General features: G+C 39.0%; 1 protein-coding gene across 3 annotated transcripts; it reads left to right on the top strand.

Annotated features, from left to right (window-relative positions):
* Nucleotides 1-11,934: 11,934 nt before the first annotated feature.
* Nucleotides 11,935-14,717, top strand: LOC140339110 (uncharacterized). Of its 3 annotated transcripts, none has more exons than XM_072423677.1 (6): nucleotides 11,935-12,009; nucleotides 12,760-12,896; nucleotides 13,008-13,286; nucleotides 13,461-13,565; nucleotides 13,852-13,941; nucleotides 14,060-14,717. In XM_072423677.1, the coding sequence occupies exons 2-6, from the start codon at nucleotides 12,863-12,865 to the stop codon at nucleotides 14,455-14,457; spliced, it is 906 nt and encodes a 301-aa protein (XP_072279778.1). In that variant the 5' UTR covers nucleotides 11,935-12,009; nucleotides 12,760-12,862; the 3' UTR covers nucleotides 14,458-14,717. The 3 variants fall into 3 exon arrangements, with proteins under 3 accessions (XP_072279778.1, XP_072279779.1, XP_072279777.1); XM_072423678.1 differs by lacking the exon at nucleotides 11,935-12,009 and having other exon boundaries at nucleotides 12,035-12,896; nucleotides 13,008-13,093; nucleotides 13,175-13,286; nucleotides 14,060-14,714; XM_072423676.1 differs by lacking the exon at nucleotides 11,935-12,009 and having other exon boundaries at nucleotides 12,035-12,896.
* Nucleotides 14,718-18,045: the final 3,328 nt, after the last annotated feature.

The following is an 18,045-nucleotide window of genomic DNA, read 5'->3' as shown; positions in this document are numbered from 1 at the left end:
TCAGTTTTCTAAAGTTCCACAAGATGGGAGCCAATCCCTCTGGTGGCACACATGTTGCTATAGCAACCAGAGACAGTTTGGCGGAGGAGCGGAGAGATCAGGCACTTCCTTATTCGGAAAGCTCCACCCACTGGGGCTTTGGGCCACAAAACTGCCTAAATAGTTTCCCCTTTGAGAGGAGATGCATCCTATATATAAGGAAATATTAATTTACATAACAAATAGTTTATTGGTCTTATCATATTACAGAGGTAACCCCTATTCAAATTTAAATAAATCCATGTTTTGCACAGAATTAGCATCTGTGCGGCCATTTTGTTGTAGTTTAAGAGAAGCGATTGCTAGCTCTTGTAGCTAGAGACTTCCTGGTGTCTTAAAAACTGGTACCCCAAGAAGGTAATAATAATAATAACGTTTATTCCACGAAATGCGTAAAAAGTTTGGGTGTACCCGCGATGTTCTATGTTATACATTGATTTTAGTTTTATGTTTTATGTTTGTTTTTATTGATATTTATTAAAATAGGGTCATGATTTAAAAATGGGTCCTCTAATTGGTTACATTTGGTAAAGGCTTGCCTAAAAAGTCCCACTGATTGGTGATGTTCCACAAAATTTCTTTTTATGTTTCTTTTTATTGTGAGAAGAGGAAAAGAGAAAGGGGTTGCAGCACTCTCTGTGGACTGGATAAGGCATCATATAACCTCACTAAATCATCATCTTCCCGTAAGTCCCCTGATGTGTAGGACCTTAGATTGGGAGATTCACTGGGGCCCGTGGTAATGGCACCAGGGACTTGTTCTATTTAACCTTTCGGCATTTACACATAATTATTATTATATTATTATTATATATAAAACAATATACATATTTTCATTTAATGCATTGTTTTATGTTATAGGTTTTAATTCATTGATTTGAGTATATATGTTTACTATTCAGGGGAATGGGTGCATTTGTGTAAGCTTCAATGGAAAAGAGTGGACTATGTGGATGGAATGTTGTTTGGATGTTTTTATAATCCGATGTTTTTATAATTTTATAATCCGGTAGTAACAGGGATCTTGATGTGTCCACTCCTAAGGTGCATTCATTTTATATGGTGGTCATCTGGTACGATTGTTGTACAAACCTCCAACCATGTGTTTGACCATGGAGAACGAACCCCTATAGGTAGCAATTATTTCCTGGGAAAACAATGATCCTAGCTGGCTAGGAGGCTTCAAATGAATCCTACAGATGTATAAAAGTTCCCTGGACTGGACCATAAATTGCAGTATTCGGTGGGCCCTCTGTGATGTTGGGGAGCACACGTATGTTAGATTTCCCCTTAAAGGTACAGGACTGGAGGCTGAAGTCCCTCTTAAGGACCTGTGTCCAAAAGTATGGAAGCAGCAACATAAATTCCCCCTTATCAGGTATTCTTCTCTGTCATCAGATAACCCACCAGTACATCCTGCATTGTAAATGTTGGGATTTTGTGGAGGTCAGGTGTCAAAAACTCAGGACCTGGAAGATAGGCTCTGACTGACCTCTGAGCTGTATTCGAGAACACATTTCTTATCATCATATTTATTGACTTGACTAAAGCGCTGCGTAATATGTCGGCGCTATATAAATACTAGATAATAATAATAATTCCATCACACAGATCCATACGAAATAGTAGGCTGCTGATTCTTAGCTGGATCATTATTGGGAGCATTTTGAGACCAAGAATTAGTCTCCTTAGCCTGTCCCGGTGAACCATTAGTCCCAGACATGTCTAGTTTGGTCTCCTTGAACTCCATATTTTGTGCTAACTGATAATCTTGGGGTTGGCAGTTCATGAATTTAGAACCTGAGGAATTATAAATCTGGCTTTAATAGGAGCATCCTAGGTTTGTCCACAGTGCATCATCATTATCTGTGGGAACACATCCTCCCAGCCCTTCTACTTCTTCCTCCCATTGGGAAGTCCTACTAGTCACTCCTCTGGGTATTGGCATAGAAAAAGCCATGTAAAACTACTAGAACAAGCTCTCACTGATACAGGTTGACATTCAAAAATCCGGGAGCTGAGGTGTTCCAGATTGTTGAAAATTCCGGATTTTTGAAGGTTTTATATGCTGTATATATTAAAATGAAAAAACGCTAAATAAAATGAAACTAAAGGAAAAGCAAATGAAGTTTAAATGCTCACCAACTAAATAAAACAGTTTTACAGAATTTTAGTTCAACTAAACATTAAGTGCCTCAGAATTTTAAGCATTACTGTACCCTTGAAAAGAAGCTAAATGGCAGATAGGCTGTCAGGATGATCATTTTCATGGCTGACAGTAACAGCATCCTCAGCAGCAGGAACCACGTCATTTTATGGAGGAAAAGCTAGACCTTACAGCTGATTCAGGAGTACAGCACTATCAAAAAATAAACAGCGTCTCCAGAAAACAGTGTAAATTTGAAAATGTGCTCCGAAATCCATGCTGGAAGGTTGGATTTTTGAATGTCAATTTGTTCTATCTTTTTGCTAAGGACAATGGCATTAACAGACTGAGTGCTGCAGAGAGCTCAGTTACTCTGAACCATGACTGAACTTTGTACCAGCAAACTTGACCAAGGCAAACCAACTTTTACTTAAGTATTTTTGTTCAGGTATCTTTCAACTATTGTTCCTTGATTAGTCTTTTATTTGCTGTACCTGTTTATGCATTGGGTTTTATTGTGATTTTACTTATTAAACAATATAAAAAGTGTAAGCTGAATCTCAGAATGCTCTAAGTCAGAGGTAGGCAAACTCAGGCCTTTAGGCCGGATACCGCCTAGCCAGTATTCCAGTCCAGCCTAGTCCCCCCCTAGTTTTTTTTTGTTGGATCCAACCTAATTGAATTGTCTCGTTATTGCAAGTTCCCGCAATATCGATATCATCGAGTTCTCGCACAGTAACCCCTAATTACTATGCCTAAACAGCAGAAGCAACGCGCAGCTACCAGACTACAGAAGGTTGACCTCGAACGTTGTGTCTTCAACCCCGAGTTGACTGACGAATTATTCTTCGTCCAACGCGGCAACAAAGCCCTGTGTTTATTGTGCAACGACACCAACAGCACATTCAAGTGGTTGAATCTCAAGGGGCATTTCGATGCCAAGAACGCGCACACGTACAGAGACTACATTGCGGATGAGCGGAAGACTGCTCAGTTTGATAAAAACTTTCCTTGGATACCTTGTTTCTTCTGGCCTAGTGTGCCTTCTTGACCTCCTGAAATGGCTTAGTAGTCCAAAAAGTTTGCCCACCCTTGCTCTAAGTAGAAATAGCGTAACCTCCTGAAATGCTACTATAAAAAGTAAATTCTAAGACATTCTTGTCTGCAGTGGTAGTGGGTGACACAGACAGGGCTAAAAGAAGCAAAATCATAACTGCTGTTGTCAAGGGTAGTGGTCGGTGTTCCCGTCTAAGCAGTCTACCTGTGAGTGTGTGTTTAGCAAGGATTACCAGATTGGTAACCTTGCCCTGTGATGGTCCTTCTCAGCCTGCTGGTGCTTACATTGCTTGCTTAGCGTGCCCTCTCACAATCTGTTCTTTCATATAGATATATAAACTTCCACCCTCTGTACATTCATCCTGACTATGCCCTCATGCTGATAGGTATAAACTCCTATGCCTGCTGTTCCCTCATACCTACAATCATCACTCATCCTGACAGTAACATACCCCATCACTGTGCTTTCTTCTATGTATGGGTCTGTGCGTTCCTCCTTTCATTGGTAGATCCACTTTTCTGTTCCATGGATTTACGCGGTAGGCTGTTTGATACCAATTCCTACCCCAATTTTTCACTGCACCTCATTTCTGCCCCCTCCATCCACCTAAGATTTGCTTCTGTAAATCAGCTACCTGGGCCTGTGCATGCAGTGTTTGATCTTGCTTCACTGTCCTTCTGCTTTGGATTTCATTTTCAAAGACCAAAGTGACCCTTCTTCTGTCAAGAGGGAATTGTTCATGCATGACCCATTGTTGTTCATAACTGCATTATATTATTTTGTAACTTTAAGCACAAAGATGTTTAACTTGTTGTTTTAACCACTTTGTAAAGTCCCTTAAGTCAATCCTGGTGTTTGATTTTTATGTGCACTCTGTTTCTCTCAAAAATTCTTCCATTTGGGTCTTGGGTCTTCAGCCTTCACAACAGCACACCAAATGTGACACTATCCAGTATTTTTTTTTTTTTGGTTCCTTTTTATTTTTTTATCTGTTCAAAGCATAATTTTATTTTTAAGAGATTTGGTCCTTTTCATTTCATGTCCAAGAAGATTCTTTCTTACTTGACATATTCTGAGGTTTGTCCACTGTAATAGATTTTTCTAAAGGTTGTCTCTTTATATTGGCCTACTTTGCTACTACTTATATATTTTTTGATTCCCAGATAGACTGTTTATTATCTTATCACAATGTGACATTAAGGTCCAATCTATGATTCCAAATCTTCATTTCAGACATCCAACAAATTAAGAGCATTTCAATGGACACAAGGATCTGTAAAAGGATTTAATGATGAACAATCAGCAGATCCTCAAATTATTAGGTAAAAGGAGACTTTCACTTCATGTAAAGGAGAAAAGAGTAGAGGATCCACCTAGATACACACATCCTTTAATATAAAGACATAGAAACAATTGCCCTAATTTATCAAGTGAGTGCACGTAAGTACACTCGCCTTCACTTGCCAGCCGGATTCCTACTTTGATAATTGATTAAAGGGGGGTTTATCAAGTAAGTTTGCTTGGATGTTATGCATTGATGTGACTTTGTAATCCTCAATATTGTTAGTTTCATCTGTTGCTGCAATGTTTTTGTGCCTGGTTTGTAATGACAGATTCTGTTGTTTAGCAAATCTTCAGCAATGTTTTGTCATTTTTTTCCACAAATATTCAGTGCAAATGTCTGCATGGTTTCCACTCCAAACTACTACTTGAATCCCCTTGTTACCTTTGTCCCATTCTCAAAGTGACATTGTCACATATTGGTATTTGAATGTATTATGTACATATTCCTTTTATGAATAAATTGTCATGGTTTTTATTTTTTTGGGTTTTTTAACAGCCTGACATTTGCACTCGATTTGTCCCCACACAACTCCTGTGTTCATTTGTAGTTGTGTTATAGGTTTGTTGTCATTGTGCTGTGCTGCCTGATCTTAGCACTATTGTATACAAACACACTTCCACTTGCTGTACAAACTGGTTGTGAATTAGTTGTCCAGCTGAGTTGCATACTCATTCTAACACACCTGATGGTGATGGAAGGAGGTCCAGGTCCAGGTCCAGGTTGCCAAGCACAACATCAAAGCACATTGATTGCCAAGCTCACAAGCAGGGTCTCGCACTCTTAGAAATGAACAGATAATCTGTTGTTGCTCCACCTAATTTTTCTCATTAAATACTGGAGTGTATGCATTATTTAGGTGTTTACAAAAAACAAATAGTAATAGTATCTAAAACTTTAAATCCACTTTGTGCCAAACATATTTTCTTGCTTTTCCAGCCTTTCAGGGTGTTTTTGATTTGAATGGCATTTTAGGTCTTGGCCCACTATATATAAATGGCTTACTCCCCTCAGCTTGGTAGTGGAAGCACATAAAGGTGGATTCCTCCTTTAACCAGAAGCAATATCCTCCATGAATGTTGCTTGTAGCCAAGCCCATGACATCAGAAATCATAGGAAGAAATAGGCAATCTTCAATTTGAAGTATGTTAGGCAATATGCCAAAAAAATCCTCTTTGCCTATTTCTTCCTATATTTTCTCTTTTATATGTATATGTACACACATAAATGCATACATACATATATATATATATATATATATATATATATATATATATGTATGTATGTACATACATTAGTGCACATGAAGCAAAACAAACAATATACACATAAAAAGAAAAACTTGCCGGAATGAGGATCCTTCTTTGGAAAAATGGCTGGCGCATTTTTCAACTGATAGAACACAGTTTACGCATACCAACAAACCCCCCAAAAAACAAACTACATTTTTCAAAAAACTTTATTCAAAATAAACCCATTTGCTAAAAGGTCACATTAAAATATAGAGACCACACAGACACCACTAAATTTACATGACAATTAAAAAAAAACACACACACACACCTGTAAACCCACACTTCTATATAAAGCCAAATTAGTTAAAAAATGTCCCAACATATTGCATTCCAAAAATACTTACCAAACCAATATACAATTTTGACCTATCAAGGGTGGAAAGCTGGATTAGAAAATATTTATGCAGGACAAACATTGTGGTAATAAAGACATATTATTGAAATGAAACAACATGGCCACAAACACAATAATATAGCATTAACATTGACTTCTTAATTGCAAAACGAACATTGAAACATTCAAATTTTAAAAACAAAACCAGCCATTGCTCTAAATGGTAAGCAAAGTATCAAATGTAGCAACATAGATTAGTAGAACACAGGAAACAACTCCCCCCATATATATATATATATATATATATATATATATATACACATACAGTATATAAATATAGATATATATATAAAGATATACATCGGATGCGGTTAGGTAGGCCCCTATGTAAAGAGCTGAAATCAGTTAACTCTTTCTGAACCTGAAAATATTAGGTTATTTAAAAATTTGCTTATTTCTTAGAGAATATATATATTTTAAACATTTGAACACCACAAGTATTTTTATTTAGAGCTAAGTGAAAGATGTGTGCCATTAAAACGAAGGATTTTTTAATTGACTTTTAATGCAAGCTAGCCAGTGTTGAGCTGCCGGAGATGAGCGGTTCGGAACGAGCGATCGTTTCAGTTGATAACTGCCAGGAGAATACACACACGTTTTCTCGCCTGCTGAAATTTGGTTGACAAATAGGTTTTTGGTCCGATTCCAGATCGCAACTACGCGCGTGTGAGCGAGCTTCTGATTTGGCTTGATGAATCAGGCCCAGTGTATTCAGTCAGTGTGTGTTTCCTACAGATAGATCCATAAATACCCCAGAGCGATATCCCTGTCCTCTGTATATACCAGATCCTACATTGTTTTCAGGTAGATGAAATTGAAGCTCTCGTAGAATGATACAGGGTGTCACAACACACTTTTAATGAATTCCTAAAAATTACACAAGAAAAGAGTTTATTCATATTTTTAGCATCAACAAAGGAGTTGTTGCAGTTTTACTTGCTAGGATTGCCATCACCTTCAAATACCTAGAAGACTAGTTGCATACCTGCCCATGTGCGCCTCCATTTTCGACAACTTTCAGTCACCTTCGGACGCCATTTTCTCCGACGTTTTGCAGTATCTCCTCCCCTGCCTCCACAGGCCATGAGGATTCTTTCTTCAAGCTGTGACAGGTTACAGTGCTTATAGGCATACACTTTGCTTTTGATAATGCCCCACAAAAAAAGTCACAAGATGTAAGGTGAGGGGAGCGCGGAGCCCATTCGAGGATCCCCTTTGACCAATCCAACGATGAGGAAACTTGATGTTCAGGATATCGCTGACTAACCTGGCAAAGTGGGGAAGGGCTCCGTTTTGTTGAAGAAAGATGTTAGCAAGGGCACTCCTCCCCAGACGTTGTGGCACAGCAAACACCTGCAGCATCTCCAGGGAATTTTCCCTTGTAACGGTGGTCTTGTTACAGGATGCATTACGGTCCAATCATCCCATTTATAGATATTGCACACCAAACCACTAGCTTGAGAGAGTCTCGTCCATGGTTGAGAAGTTCTGTTGGGTTTGAGGTTCCCCAAGTTGTGTTAGTTAACGCGACCAGAGAAATGAAAGGTAGACTCGTCGCTGAACCATAGGTTTTCCAAACATCATTTCGGGTCATTTTGGTAATGATGTAGGAGTGATTCACACATTTCCACACGAGCATCATAATCTTCCGCTTGAAGTTTTTGAACAACCTGAAGTCAGTATGGATAGAGCTTTATCACTCTCTGAAGCATCCACTTTATCAAGCTTTTGTTAGTGCTTAATTCCAGTGCAGCCCTCCGGATAAACATTTCCCGGCTTTATGCGAACGCCTGCTCCAGGAGTTCAGTGTTTTCATCTGTGGTGGTAGAAGCAGGCCTTTAGCTGCATGGTTTGTCAAGAACAGATCCTGTTTTGGGAAATTTGCCATGCAAAATGTAAATTGTGTTACTTGTTGGAGCAGTGTGATGGCCATAAAGCCTCTCAAACTCGCGCTGATCTGCAGTCAGGGACTGAAAAACTTCTTGCCAAGCGTCAATTTTTCAATGCTGCTCCAATGTCAATTGGCGATCCATCGTTAAGGGAATGATACGCTTACAAAAACTGCAAAGCCTAAAGCTACGTACACACGTCAGATTTTTCTCACCCGATAATCGGCATCGGCCAGCTATCGGGCGAGAATCTGGCGTGTGTACAGTCGATGTCATTCATTGTCCGTGGATCCGTCCTGGTGGATCCACGAACGATGAGCGACAAGCGATCCTAATGCAAGGGAAGGGGGCGAGCGCGCAGCAGGGTGCCACTCTGTCGCTGTCCCCCTCCCCTCTCTATAGAGCAGAACGGTGCTGTATGTACAGCACTTGTTCATGCATCTTGCAATTCTTGTCGTTGGAAAGGATCGTGAAAGATCCTTTCCAAAGACAAGAATTGCACGTGTGTATGCGGCTAATGGACTTGAGTCTCTCCAAATGATACCTGGAACGAAATAGTAAAAAGGATATGTGTAGAGGCTTTTGAGACACCCTTATGTATCTAACAATAATATTGTTCAGTTTAATCTCAGATAAAATAATGTGCTTTTTTTTGTCATTCAGTATAAAAAGTTAAAGAATATTAAAACAGAAGTGAAGGAGGAAGCAGAAGATCCATATGCGGTGGGTGAAATCCCTCCAGAGGCCAGCACAGATGAGTAATAAACACTAACTACAGAAATACAGAGTTCGGCATTCTCTTTGTTCAGTCGCTACAACAATCTTTTCTTCTCCCCCTTCCTCTGTCAGTAGACAGTAATGGGGGACAGTATGTGCCTAGTGAGGGGGACCAGGAACCATCAGTCTCTATTAGACTCTGGCTCTCCTCCTTAAATCATGTCATTGTGTCACCAGTAGGGATGCGCAAGCAAATTTATTAAAATACATGCCGGCGAGACCGAATTTTTGGGACCTGCAAGACCAATCAGCTCCGCTCCCGTCTGCTCTTGCAGCCCTTAATTAGTTGTTTGTGTTCTTGGATAGAGTTTCTCTATTTTAAATTATTGTAACGCCTGGTAAGTATCGATGGCCCGAAAACTGGTGCCCACTTGCAGGGAATGTTTCAAACAAGTTGGAACATTGTATTCTCAGAGGTCACAAAGAGTCTGATTGCTGTAACTAACAATTTTCTTGAAAGAGTCATTTTCAAATATCAGGTTATTTATAGATATCTAGAAGAGGACCTGAAGTGCAGAAGGACTGATGAAAAGTATTGCATGCAGTTGATTGTTTCACCACTTTTCACCATTGCTAACTTAGCATGCTTTATTCTTCATTTTCTATGTAGACATGGGCCATGCTAGTAATGGAGTGGGCTTGACTTCCTCCTTTTCCAGCTGCCCTCCTGATGATCTGAGGAGTCCTGTATTTAAGATTTGCAAGGAGAGGTAGAAGAAACACAGGTATACAGGATTAATGAAGCAGACACAGGGAGATCCTGGCACTGCAGGTCATCAGGTGCAGCCATCTTTCCAGCAGGAAGAACAGTGAGCAGCACAACAACATCACCAAATCGAACTACAAATCTGGTAAGATTAGCCGAAGAAGGTATTCTTATCTTTAATAATCTCGCTAGTGTTGATGTTCGAATTCGGGTTGTCCCTATATTCGACCCAAATATGGCTGTTCGAATTCGGGTATACCCGAACTGAATTTTGCTGCATTCGACAGCAAAAATTCGGGAGGAAAAAAAAAAAAAAAAAAATTTTTTTTTTTTAAATTATTTATTTCGTTTCTGTTTTTTAGCTGTAGAAGCTCTACACAGTGCTGAAACAAACCCGAATTTTTCTCCCATTGACTTTAATGGGATTCGAATTCGAATTCGACCACCCGAATTTTTTTGCTATATTCGGCCGAATAGCTGTCGAATCGAATAGTGAGCTATTCGACCAACACTAAATCTCGCCATACAGCTACACAATGATCACACTCTAGTCACAGGTTTAGAGATGGGTGAATCCACCTGGATTCAGTTCATTATTGATTCACAAATCTTGCGCGAAGTTTGTGAACTTTTGCTAAACCCCAACGAAGTATAGAGGGGTGAATCTTAATAATTAGTTCTTGGATGTTTTATACAATACCAGGAGGTGTACTTTACACAAAAATAAATTCAATCTTTATCCTTTCTTTCTATTTGCTGTGGAGTGTCTGTTTGCCTGGTGGCGCATATCAATGACGAATTGCCAACTAATCCACAAGACCAACTTTTTCTACGTACGTGTGGCAGCAAGCGTGACAACCCACTCTGTAACACTTCCAAGGAATTAAAAACATTTATTAGGTTTAAAGGCTACCCAGTGAAAAATTTCTGCATATGTCAGTTCACTCATATTACAAAGGATTTTTTAATAATTCTCTGCTGCAAGGATAAAGGAAACTTCCAAAGGGTCACTTGGACTTTCTTCCAGAAGTATGAAATATTATTTACTTGATCTGGTTTCTATAATACCAGTCATATCCTAATGCCATAGACCAATGTTTCTCAACCAGGGTTCCTCCAGAGGTTGCTAGGGGTTCCTGAGCAATGAGAAGTTTGTTCCTCTTCAGGTCAGTTTAAAGCGTACCTAAACTCAACATTTTCACTTTACTTAAAAGTAGACAACCCTTATATATAAATGGAAAATGTTATGTATTGTTTACTTTTTTAGGTGCAACATTCTTTTTTTAAAAAAAAAAACGGGTGCAGCACCTCCCGGGATACCCACGTCACACATCCCGGGAGGCTCTGGGTGCTCCCTCTACACATGCCCGAAATCTCAGGTGTGCGCAGAAGGGGCATTTTTCCTATTAAAGGAAAGAGATACTGATCTCATCGACTCCCTTATTTTTCCCCTTTACAGTGGGCTACCTCACCCAATCTTGCACCTGCGCAGTGCGAGACCGAGGAAAAAAAAAGAAGCAAAAACCGAAGATGGAGGCCCGGCGCTAAGGAATTCCAGGACCACGCGGGACCAGACCGAAGGAAGGACCAGCGCCATCGAGGAACCTGCAGGATTAAAAGTGTCCAGCAATGTAAGAGGAATTCTTTCCACTGACCACCACAATAATGTACTTAGAGTTGTAGATATAGTAATTATAGAAAGAGTTACCGAAGACCAGAAAGTTATGTCAAGGGTTCCTCCATGTTAAAAAGGTCCAAAAAGGCTTCTCTAGAACAATGCCCCCTGCAACCATCTTTTGACAGTGAGTATACATGCGAATCCCCCCACTACATCATAGACTGGGGTTCTTATTGTACTAAGAAAAAAAAACCTCAGAAGGTGTGGCGATGCTCATTATAAGCGGTCTAATCTTTAAATTTCGATTGACATTACTTTGTATGCATTCCCCAGGTTTTGAACCGTCGCCATAGCAACCACACAGCTGGGCTGCAGGGACCACACACAGGAGCCCCAGAACAAAGAAAGCAGAGCAAATCACAGCGCCTAATAAGGAAAGGCCTGCCCACTAGGGCAACCACTAGAGGGCAAAGATTTGCCTAAATCTTTATACCATTTAGGAGAGTGGATGCCATTTTGTTGTAGTGCAGATGGCTGGGTTTAGGGTAACTATCACACACTTTACAAAATACATAGTATTTTCCTCTATTAATCTCTATATCACATAAAAATGGTAAACTTCTAATGATTATTTGAAATAAGCTGTTGCCTTGGAAATCTTAGCAGCCATTTTGCTGTAGCTCAGGCAGGATATTCAGAGGTTTCCTGGCTCGACTGTCAGATTGGAATATATGTCGAGTGAGGAGGTAATTATAATAATATATTTTTATTATAAAAGGAAAGGAGAGAAGGGGAGCCCAGCACTTGAAATCATGTCAGCTCCATAAATCATCATCTTCCTGCAAGTCTTTTGATGTCCATTTCACATGTAATCCAGAACATTAGATGATGAGCTCCGCAGCTCCTTGTAATTGATGGCTCATCGAAATACAAGCAATTCCATTCCACATCGATAGTTGTATCTCCATCTCAGTGAAGGAACTTGACATAGACGCTTCATCGTGTGGACATCCAAAATTTTAGAAATACATGTTGTGTAGCAATTGTGCTGTGGCTGTTTCTAGTATTGTATAATCTTATATTAGATCATTGGACAGTAATATCCCCTGGGTTGGAGGATTGATGAAGGGGCTATAGATAGAAGTCCCTAAAGAGAAGTTAAATACATGTAATTGGTGCAAACAATAGAATAATAGCTCATTAGTCTATTAAAAATCGACACAAAAAACTTTATTGTATCCAAATGTGCATCAACAAAGTCAACATTACCATTGGAAGTCTCACGGTCTGTTGATGATGATGGATTTCATGACTTTAGGATATGATTTATTGAACAAGCTTATCTAGATTACATTGATGTCTGGAGGTCATTGCAGGGCTGGATTGTTGTGCGGGGTATTTTACAATTTTATGTGTGCAATCTAAATTTGTAGGTACGACCTAAGAAAAAGCAGCTTTCAATTTTTTAAGATACACTTTTTATTTTATTATTTGAGTATAAAAAAGATGCTATCATCCACCTTTTGAATTTGGAGTCGGAAGACATTCAGAAAAGAGACTTTAATTTGGAACAAAGAATAGGATCTGTTGAAGGACGTCATGATGGAGAACCGGCTGCCCCTCACACCACCAGGTAAGAGGACACTCTCAAGGAGACAAGAGTATTGGGGGTCCATCTACATACACACATCTTCTTATATAAAGACATAACACAATGTATTCAGTCAGTGTGTGTTTCCTACAGATAAATCCAGAAATACCCCAAGGAGATATCCCCGTCTCCTGTATTCCCGGGATTCCCCACAGGAGGATCAGGAGATCCCTCAGGAGGTAGATGGGACTTTGAAATTAAAACTATATCCACACAAGTTTATTTGTTTAATGCATTGTGCTCCTATTTTCTTTTATCAGTATCATATTTTGAAGAGCAATAAAGCTGAAGTTAAAAACAAAGTAGAAGAACCTTATGTGATAGATGATGATCCATGTAAGGTGAAGAAAATGTGTCCAGAGATCGGTACAAGTGAGTAATAAACAGCAAATCCAGAAAAGATTCTCCTTGTTCAGTTATTACAATCTGTCAACATCATATCATTGTGTGTCACCAGCCAAAAGACTAATCTGCCCCACAGACCCACCCTCTGGGGGTTCTCATAGATCTCAGTACAGGGGGCTTCACTCTCATCTTTATTCACAGACCCCGGGAACACCAGAGATATTCAGAGCAATGACAAATCTGAGGGGAAAGAAGAAAGAGATAAGAAGTTTAAAGGAGATAAATTCCCTCCAGAGATCAGCACAGGTGAGTAATAAACACTAAATCCACAAAAGAGTCCCACATTCTCCTTGTTCAGTCACTAGAATCTCTTCTTCTCCCCCCTCCTCTGTCAGTAGACAGTAATGGAGGGGGCAGTATGTGCCTAGTGAGGGGGTCAGGAGCCATCAGCCTCTATTAGACTCCGGCTCTCCTCCTCACATCATATCATCGTGTGTCACCGGCCAAGAGACGTGACCAGTCTCCCCCACACACACTCTCTGGGGTCTCTCCTACGTCTCAGGGGGCTTCACTCATTCATCTTTATTCACAGACCCCAGAGACACTCGAAGAAAAATCAAAAGTCAGGAAGAAGAAGAAAGACGTATGAAGTCTAAAAGGAAAATTCTAGAGATTGGCATGGGTGAGTAATAAAAAACCAAAGTTCTAACATTCTTATTTTCACTATAGTTCTTCTCATCTATGAAAAAAAATCTTAATGCAGGGAAGGGTTGTTCTTTTCCATTCATTTTATCCTCCAGATGGACGATACAGATGGTACGACATGGAAAAAAATCCAGACGGTGAAATTGTTGATGATGACATAACGGCCTACGTTGCAAAGGAGAAAGCCACGACGACAAACCTTCAGCCACTACGCTGCAAAGAGGATAAGCCATATTCATGTCCCGAATGTGGAAAGCGCTTCACTCATGAAAAATATCTGATCATACACTACAGAAGTCACTCGGGGGAAAAGCCGTTTTTCTGTAATGAATGTGGGAAATGTTTTCCATACAGATCCAGTCTTGATAAACATAAGGTCACCCACACAGCGGTGGGGGCCTTTCCTTGTCCTGAATGTGGAAAACGTTTTCGCGCAGGATGGATTTTAGCTGCACATCGGAGAGTTCATTCAAATGACAATGGACATAGATGACGTAAATGGGGTCTTTTTGTTTCCGGAAATTAAATCCAAGTATCCTGCATACTTGTTTTGTACATATTTTACCTTTATTTATTATGGACAAGAGTTAAAAAAAATAAATTTTTAAAAAAAAAAACTTTTGTCTAAAATATTGAAAACTACCATTTCAGCTTTCGTATCTTTATGCCCATTATGGGTCAGAGCAATGTATACATTTCTACTGTGGCCCTGTTTATTCAGCAATAACTTTGTGCCCATTCAAAACTGCAGATTTGTATTCAACTAGCAGAGGATTAAGTAAAGTATGACGATTGCTGCAGTGCTGTCTTGTTTGGCTTTACCATAGGGCTCTAGGAGTCCTTTGTCATGTATTACATGAAGATATGTAAAATACAAGTTGTATGCATAAAGATGTATACCTTAAATTTTAAAATTTCCAAAACTACTGTAAAAATTTTTTGAAAAACATTCATTAAGGACTAAAGATAATGCAGAAAATGTTTTGCCTGAAGTCATTTCTGGACTCCTGGGGCCAAAGAAAGCATTTTTAATCTATCTACAGCTTCTTGAACACTGCACAAGTTTTCTGCAAAGTCATAAAATATAACTTTTCCTAGAATGGAAAGAGGTTTGGAACATTTAAGTTTAAATTCTGTTTGCAACCACAGTTGTTCTACCACAAATGCCAGTGTGTTGCACAGGTATTTATACACTTTACAGTATGTGTAGCCACAACTGATATTGGGGTTGGCCTCATTTTACCGTAGTGGATCCATCCTTATAAATTCTATTTCAGCAGGTCACAAAGGTCATTATTATTCCAGATTTGAGCTTGTGCAGATGAATATCCAGGACGCCTAACACCTAAGCCTGTAAGAAGTGTGCAACAATACACAAGTACTGGGCAATAAACACCATCAGCGGGTTATATTGGCGAATAAGCTAAAGACTCTCGAGATTCAACCCATGGAAGATCGATCAGCGTCTTTTTTTTAATCTTTGTCTGCCTTAAGTAAGATATGCCTGTTTTGCATAAGGCATACATCTTTTTTGTTTCCAAGTTGTATAGATATCAGTTTTATAAATTCCAATACTTACATACATTAATGGTCAGCTGTGTGTCGACTACATATTGACACAATCACAAGTGTATTGCCCAGATATTGCCGCAACTGGCAAGGTGTTCCCTGCAAATTAACACAATTGTCGTATATACCGGTGTATTAACTCAGTTTAGTTTTGTGGTCCACTCTGAGTATAATGACCACCATTGTTTGTTTTGAAGGCCATATTATTATAATTAAACCCCTTGCAGGTGTTTTACTATCAACCGCAATTTGCCATTCAGTGTACAATTCCTTTCATACACAAGAATCTCAGGCTCATTTTGGATACAAAAGTTCCTGAAAGTGTGCTGGGGCCACCTTTTCTCTGAAAGAAACAATTACAGCGGTCAACAAACATTCTTTCCAAACAGATTAAAGTCATTTTAGGTTATGTTTGATGCACAGATTACAAATACGGTATTGGTTTTGCTAGATTGGCTCCAGTTTTTGAACTAATGACCTCAATAATACCCTCCTAGAAAACTAATGAAACTTGAAAATTAAGCAAAAGTAAACTAGATATACCTACATATACAAAATTAAAATTTTGAAATACTTAATGTCAATATATTCAGTATATTTACAGAAATAATCACACAAAAGTCATTGATAAGCTTTGTATGATTTCCTTTTATGCTGATGATCAGGACAATTACGTTGAAGGCTCCAGCAGTAGTCTGCCATCATGTGTCTATTCCATCTGATACCTTTCTTCCATCACCTTTATATCTTGATGGAACGTCTCCCCTTGTTCCTCACTGAATTCATGCAAATGGCTATGGAGATAGTGTACCTTTATGCTCATGGTAGCACTCAAATTTTTAAAGTTTAAGAGCAAGTTTTGTACCAGTTCTTCATAACTTTGTGCTTTATGGTTACCCAAGAAGTTCCTGACAACCATGACATAGCTGTGCCAGGCAGAAGCTTCAGTATCAGTCATGTAACTTGTGAAATTTGAATCATTTATCAGTTTCCGAATCTGGGGTCCATCAAAGATTCCAGCTTTTAATTTTTCAGTACTCAATCCAGGGAAGAATCTACAAATGTATTTGAAGCAATCACCGTCCTTGTTCAGAGCTCTAACAAATTGCTTCATTAATCCCAACTTTATGTGTAGTGGAGGGAGAATGATTTATTGTCAGCCATTGGCTCGGTAATGATGATTGCTGCACCTTTTTTCATGTTTTCCCTTGGAGGCCATGTCACTTTTTTCCAGTGATCCACTTTGCTCTACTATCCCACAAGCAGATAAAACATGGCTACTTTGTGTATCCACTTTGTGTCCAAGTAGGAAGTTCACCATTTTTAAATCAACACATATGGACCATTGGTGTTCATGATAGCAAAGCTTTTGTAGGACCATTTTGATATTTTTATATTCTTCTTTAAGTTTTGTTGAATTACTATCTGAAATTGATGCAAGCAGTTGCCATTATGCAGTAAAACAAATTTCAAACTTGGAGTGGAACTGTGAAAAGCCACCGGTCTTCTGCTCGGTATTTTGGTGCTCCCATATGGGCTAGTAGTCCAGGTATGTTACAACAGTACACAAAGTCTCCATCTTCACTGAAATATAGTAAGAGTGTCACATCTCTTGTCCTATAAACTGGTATTTTAACTTCCTCTTTCCTCTCATACAGTTCTTTTCTCTTAGCCTGGATGCTAAAAGTTCAGACGATTGTTTTGCAGATGTAGGTCACGTAATAAATCCTTGAGCTCTTCTTGGGAGAACTGCTGGTTTGATGAAACACTTCCTTCATATTTATTTCACCTTCTAACTCCTGGATTACACTCCCTGTATATCCTCCATGTCGGAATATCAGGAAGTGTACTGAACACTGGAATGGGAACATCAGCACCATGTGGCAAAGGTCGTCTTACTGATTCCAAATCATTCTACTCCCCCTTGTTCCTCTTGTAACGATTGAAACCTTTTACATTCACAGCACAAAAATAACAATTATTATGATGATTTTTGGCTCTCGCCATACCATAGGTGCATTTTTCCACTGACGTAGACACTCTACGCATACCATATGGGGAGCCCAATACTTTTCTTGGTCCCCCAGTTTAATACCAATATATGCAAGATATGCTTAATTCACAAATTCTGTAATGTTTCCTCTCTGTTTTTGCTGAGAATAGTCAGCACAAATGTAGCAAAATACATTAGGGTCATAAAAAACAACTTCTGCTTGAAGAACTCATATTTCTGTAAAAAAAGAAAATGTATGAATAAAAAGAAGGCAAAGGAAAGTTTCATGAAAATATGGCTACATTGAATATATATAATATGCAAAACATCTGCGTAAATAAAGATTGATAATAATATGCTGTGGTAACATTTGTTGTTGGTAAAATCATCTATTCCGATTCCTGTATCACAAGAACTAGAGCCAATTCAATGATTTTTTTTTGTTAAGCTGTGTAATAGCTCCTTTATAAAGCTATAAATGGGTAATTTATAAAGGACTATAAATCTATTAACATTGGG

This window comes from Pyxicephalus adspersus, chromosome 10 (genome assembly GCF_032062135.1).
Source record: "Pyxicephalus adspersus chromosome 10, UCB_Pads_2.0, whole genome shotgun sequence".
Taxonomy (NCBI): Eukaryota; Metazoa; Chordata; class Amphibia; order Anura; family Pyxicephalidae; genus Pyxicephalus; species Pyxicephalus adspersus.
Note: the sequence above shows the minus strand (reverse complement) of the source record. Positions and strands in the feature narration are given on the sequence as shown.